This window comes from Poecilia latipinna, unplaced genomic scaffold (genome assembly GCF_001443285.1).
Source record: "Poecilia latipinna isolate Pla-1442-1.1 unplaced genomic scaffold, P_latipinna-1.0 Scaffold689, whole genome shotgun sequence".
Lineage (NCBI taxonomy): Eukaryota > Metazoa > Chordata > Actinopteri > Cyprinodontiformes > Poeciliidae > Poecilia > Poecilia latipinna.
Window position 1 is genome coordinate 378,888 of NW_015113305.1, and position 6,000 is coordinate 384,887.

At 36.8% G+C, this 6,000-nt stretch overlaps 1 protein-coding gene across 2 annotated transcripts in view; it reads right to left on the reverse strand.

Annotated features, from left to right (window-relative positions):
* b4galnt3b (beta-1,4-N-acetyl-galactosaminyl transferase 3b) overlaps positions 1–6,000 on the reverse strand; it is a 29,684-nt gene that overhangs the window by 12,725 nt on the left and 10,959 nt on the right. For both annotated transcript variants that reach the window (XM_015044766.1, XM_015044767.1), the window contains exons 4-7: positions 3,180–3,275; positions 2,285–2,375; positions 2,095–2,195; positions 1,937–2,004 (exon numbers count right to left, since the gene is read on the reverse strand). In XM_015044766.1, coding sequence (XP_014900252.1) covers positions 1,937–2,004; positions 2,095–2,195; positions 2,285–2,375; positions 3,180–3,275 — 356 coding nt within the window. The remainder of the gene's footprint in view (positions 1–1,936; positions 2,005–2,094; positions 2,196–2,284; positions 2,376–3,179; positions 3,276–6,000) is intronic.

Genomic DNA, 6,000 nt, shown 5'->3' on the forward strand with positions numbered 1-6,000 from the left:
GCTCATGACATCATAACACTTCTGTTTCAGTTGTACTATGGGAACAAAAGTGAATATGAATCATATCTCTGTAACTGAGAAGGGGGACAAACCGTGCATTTCTTGAAAAGCAATCCACAAAAATCTTAAACTATTCTCAAAGCCACCTGAAGCCATTACATTCCTGGCAGGAATATTCTCAACACAACTGACTTTATTTTTTGTTGTTCTGAATTGTTCTACAACAACATAAAAAAATACTTTCTGTCTGACAGTTTTGTGCACTTAGCACTTTGAGAAAATGTACTTAGTAAAAATTTAGGGTACATTATAACAGACACTACTACTACTCCTTTTGCTACAAAAAGAAAATTATTAGTGTAAAAAGGTTTTGTTAACCACAGATTTGGAGCACCATCACTCATTTTGAGTTTGATTAACAGTGTGGATGATTGTGCGGTTATTGTTGACTTATGTTCTCAAAGTTTTTGTGTCAACTCACTAAACTGGTTTAGATTGTGCATTTCCTGCACAGACATACTGCACCTACACAGATATGGTTCCAGTGAACTTTTCTGTGTCAGCAAAAGTCTAGGTAACAGTAATATTAAATTTTGGTTGCACACATGAAGAGATGAGGACATGCTTTCAGTGACCTCAGTTAAATGAATATTAAGCTTTGCAGTTAAGCTTTTAAGGCCTTTTTTTTTGCAACAAATGCCATCTGATAAGCTATGCACCGGTGTCGGGGGTTCCAAGTAGTTTATCTGGGGACAGATCATTCGACAGGGCAGAGAGGATGTTATAAATAAAATCTGTTCAAAACACACCAGTAAAGTTCTGATAAAAATGGAAGAAGGGTCCATACTAATACCACAGGCAGTCTTCTGGTTCAATAAATTACACAGATGTAGCTTTCTGATTACGTTTCAAGAGATAAGGTTTTAGTTAGAAGAAAGTGACGACACATTTGCACCCTGTTTTTTTTTTTAAATAACCTCATATCAGATAAAACTCAAGGGTGCAGGAAGAATAAATTGGCATGTAGTGATTTGAGTGGAGACTTTTTCAGGTCAGTTCTTCCTATTTTAATATTACCAGGTCTTAAAATCACAGTAATGACTCAATAACAGCAAAGAAAAGGAACAGAATTGCTTGTCCAAAAGGAGAAAAACTTTTAAAAGGGGTCACTTTACTTTGCCTCGTGTTGAAGTCAACCTAATAGGTCATCATAGTTGCACACCTTTTGACAAAAAGCATTTCATATTTCGTAATATTCTCAATTCAACTGTCCAGAACAGAGAGCTTTTAATCTTTTGCTTGAACTGGAGAGTGTTTGGCAGAAATTCCTTTCAATTAATTAGAATATATAAATATTTGAATCTTAACTGGAATAATGTCAAAGTGCCCAGAGATGACATTCACTAAAATTGTTAGGAATTAAATGTAATAATTGTTTGTATTTATATTTTTCATAACGTACAATAAGAGGTTATGTGTCATTGATTTGAGTTTACTGATCAGTAGGGATGAGATGCTTATTCTTATTTTGCTTGAAGTGTCAATCATATTGGTTTAATCTGGTAAACAATTGATTCATTTCTTTTCTTACTGATACATTAGAGTCAATTACTGACTGTAGCATAAATTTGATAAAACCTATTAAGCAATTATACCAATCCAAAGAGTATGAATGATGAACTTTGCGGAGAGCTTTAGATTATATCAAAATTATTTCATACAGAATAAATTGTTCGAAAATGAAAAAACATAAATAGACGAGCAAAATAAAAATAAAATCACAGTGCTGCAAAAGAAACTTATGGGGTGGAGCTCCGTCAGGTGTGGAAATAAAACCAGTGGAACCAATGAGTCTGAAATGCAAGTGAAAGCAATCCAGCCTTTGTTTTTTTTGGATGAGTCATCGTTCAGAGCATAAACTGTATTTTTGACGCACCTAACTGGTCTGGAGGTCTGACTGGCATATTTCTCAAACTCCCCTGGGGCCGTCCACTCCGTGCCGGTCTGGATAAAAAAGATGTGTGCAAACAGATGTCACTGGGATTGCTGTGACGAAAAGAAACTTAAAAACCAGGAGGCCTCAAACATCCATACATTTCCGACCCACGCCAGCAACTGGACATTAAGTGGGGATTGATCTGTACTGAGCCAAAGCTCAGAGTTGTCATCAGAGCTCACTGCAAACACAAAGTCTCCTGACAGAGGAGGAAAAATGAAGGGCATTGTTAGTATGTCTGCATGGGTTGTAAAAGGAAGGAGCAAAATGCTTACGTAAAGGCTGTACCATCTGTGTATGGATGTAGATATCCAAATATCCTGAGTCCATAGTTGGTCCACTGAGGAGAAACAGCAAGTTTCTGGACTGTGGTCCTGGACTAATAAAAGGAATGACAAGGGAACAGTAAATCAGACTCGTTGTTGGCTCAAAGCAGGAAGAGAAGACCAGGATCAGGAGGACTTTGCATGTAGATGCAGAATGCACCCCTGATGGAAAACATGAGTATGTTTGCTCTGCTCAGGACTCTCCTCTGTCCCACATAAACATACTGAAAAAGCGCATAGAGTCGTCTTGGCATCTTTTAAAATGATCCAGAAAAAAAAAAAATGTTCTATGGTTAAATTAAAAAAAAAAAGAAAAAAGATTTTATTTGTAGTTCCAAATTTTTATAGTAAAGAAATACATTTATATATATATATATATATATATATATATATATATATATATATATATATATATATATATATATTTATAACTTTAAAAGAAAAGAAGAAAATAAACACATCTTATCTATACGTTTATGGGACATAAAGCTAAAAAAGCACAATGAGTTACATAATAAAAAATAAGGGAACAAAAAAATGTGCTATAGTTTAACTCTGGTACAGACATTCTATGAGGAGACCGTCTGAAAAAAGGACAAACACTGTTCAAAGTAGTGAGGTATCAATAGTTTTAGAAGGCACCTGAGCAGTAACTCTGACTTTTTACATAGTGCTGCGCATGCTTGAGGACAGAGAGAAAGGCAACAGAAAATGTTGCTCATGTGTTTATTTGACAACACATGCTCACTTGTTACACGTCTAAAAGGAGAAATATGTTTGGGAAGTTTCACTGGCATTGTCAAGTGTCATCCATGACAAATTACTGAACGAGATTAAGCGATAACAGCTCGACTCACATGTGGATACAGGGGGTAGTGCAGGTTCTTGCGCAGGTCTGCGGTAGAGGTGCCGCACCAATCCTCAAACACATGCAGATTGGCCTGTCCCTTAAACTGCAGGGTGAGAGGAGAGAGTGGGGGGCAGTGATATAAACAGAGCATTGTGTTTGCAGGAGCAGGACACATCACCATCTGGCCACAGCGTTTAAACTAAAACTCAACAAGTACGCACTTCCTCAGACGGTGCTCGACAGCACAATGGCGGTGGATCTCAACACACCCCTTTCCGTATAAACACACGTATTATTCAATGGGTAAGCCAAACCAAATTATTAGTAACAGGATGTGAGCGATCTATTATTATGTGTGGGAAAGCTATGTCAGTAAATAAATGGTACCTTTGAACAAGACGTCTTCTTGCAAAGTCGGGTAATATAATAGAAAGTAAAAGGAGGCATTTAGAAAAACTCTTTTCTAAGTTTTAATTCAAAGCGAGTACACAGTAAGATACTATATGCCCACAATGGAGCTGCTGGGTGCCAGCCGAGGCCCCAGATGTCCTGTAAACATACACCTCTGCGACATCTGCCGAAGGAAGGGTCTGTGTTATCTGATCTGTGTGCGTGCCGATCACACAACAGGAACAGGACACCAGGACTGAGGGCCAAATCAGAGTGTGTGGTTAATCCGGTTTCATTAGTGGTCGAGACGAGCAGTTTGCTGCCACCACCGCATTCAGATAAAGGCTGGCGGGAGGTTCAGGCTTCAAACTCAGCAAATATTATTGATGCAGATTGTTTTTGGTCACATATTTTAAGGGTCAAAGGAATCTGTTCACTCAGTGTCTGAGGAGTTTATTCATTGACAGACAATGTTCAGCATTAAGGTTTGCCAGCTATGACTCTGTTACAGCCATACTTCTAATCAGTAACCTGTAAACTCTACTGTTCTGGTCTCACAACAAGCTCTGCTACATTGACCGCTATCACACTTCCTGTTTTATGGAACTTTTTAACATGCAGGGTTTGCAATAATCACCTACCGTAAGCAGGCCAACATGCTCCGATTCATTGCGAGGCATGTTTAGAGATGACGTAAAAAAAAAAAAAAAAAAAAAAAAAAAAATCAGATAATGTATAGACTGGGTCATACGTGCACTATTGTTGAGACAGCTGTGATGAAATGGAAATTTGTTCAGGGTTAGGCTCCACTGTGAGCTTCATTAGGATAAAAGCTTGGAAAACGCATACTGCATTAGTTTTGGGGTGCGTTTAATTTTACACACATTCCTATATTTTAATTAATATTCATCTTTTTTTAATAAGAACAAAAATGGTCGAATCTGTGCTACAGCCCAGGTCATACATGTTAAAACTCTAGATTTCAGTCCCATTGAATTGTTTTATTGAAAACATTTATATGATCATTATTTTGTGTATTGTGTAGCTCTAATTATAACATTCTAATTTACAGAAATGCAACTGACTTTAAGAAAAGAAGCAGAAATAATCAAACTGTTGTGGAAATACTCAGATCCGAAAAAAAAAAAAAAATGATCAAATGTTCCAAGGTCTATTTAAATAGTTTACCCACAACAATTACAAATACAACGTTATTGAAGAGGGTTTAACTTTGCTAAAACATTAATTCAAGCAGCTTTAATCCACAACTTATCAACCCTTTAAGTCCATATTTGCTGTGAATACATTCACACTGTTGATCTTTTTAAATACATATCCTGCTTAAGGAGCTATTAATGCTCAAACAAAGGTTCTCCTGTTGATACATTTTATAGCACCAGCAATTTACAACCTAGGGAAAGGTTCCTTTGTTGTCATTGCATTTAAGCACCGAAAGAACAGGAAACAGTGATTACTTCAGACTCGTACAGTATTTGTCACTTAATCACTTCTAAATTAATCACTTGGTGTCAGGATGTCAACAGAACAAACTGCACCAAAGTGGAAATATAACTGAATGCAAAAAAACAAATACCCTTTCCATACAAATCTGACAATGTCTAATATATTTATATGTGCTTTGCCTTTCAACATCATATCCATAGAAGTTAAAGCCTTAAAATTTGAATGATGCTGCAAATTCAAATTAAATAAAAAGCTATATTTTGCTGACTTTTCACACCTAATTGTATGAACACAGGATATTCTCAGTTGGATGGATATATTTTCTTTTTTTTTTTTTTTACTTTTCACACATTTTTAAATCCAAAAGTTCTTTTGTGAAGGATAAACCCATCCCAAATTATTCACCGATGTTTAAAACTTGTGATACATATAAAATTAAAAACAAGATTTTCTTATCTTTTGCAAATTAAGACATTTGCATTATCACCGAGTCAAACTTTCAAATCTGGCTTTTCGCTAAAAGTGGCCTTTTAGTTTGTGTATCAAAATGAAAGAAAATGGGTTGCAGAGAACGACAGAAATTGCCAGAACACAAGAAGGGTAAAAAAAGAATAACCAACCACATGGGGAAACATAGCAAACAGGAACTATTACTATAAATCGTGATTATGTTGGCAAATAAGGCCAGACAGCTCTCTTCTGACATGAAACATGAGGTGAAGCAGCTGGCTGAAGCTCAGTCCTGCTTAAAATAGGGGAAATCTGATAAGCATGATAACACAAAGCAGTGGAAGCTCCTGCAGACTGTTGCAGGAGCGACCCTGTAAACATGGAAATGCAATGAGCTGGGAGTAAAGTGGGCAAGCCCGGGCAGGTGGTTTAGAGTTCAAAAGAGGTGAGCTGGAATTTTGAAGCATACAAGCAGCCCACAGATGTTCACACACACACACACACACACACACACACACACACAC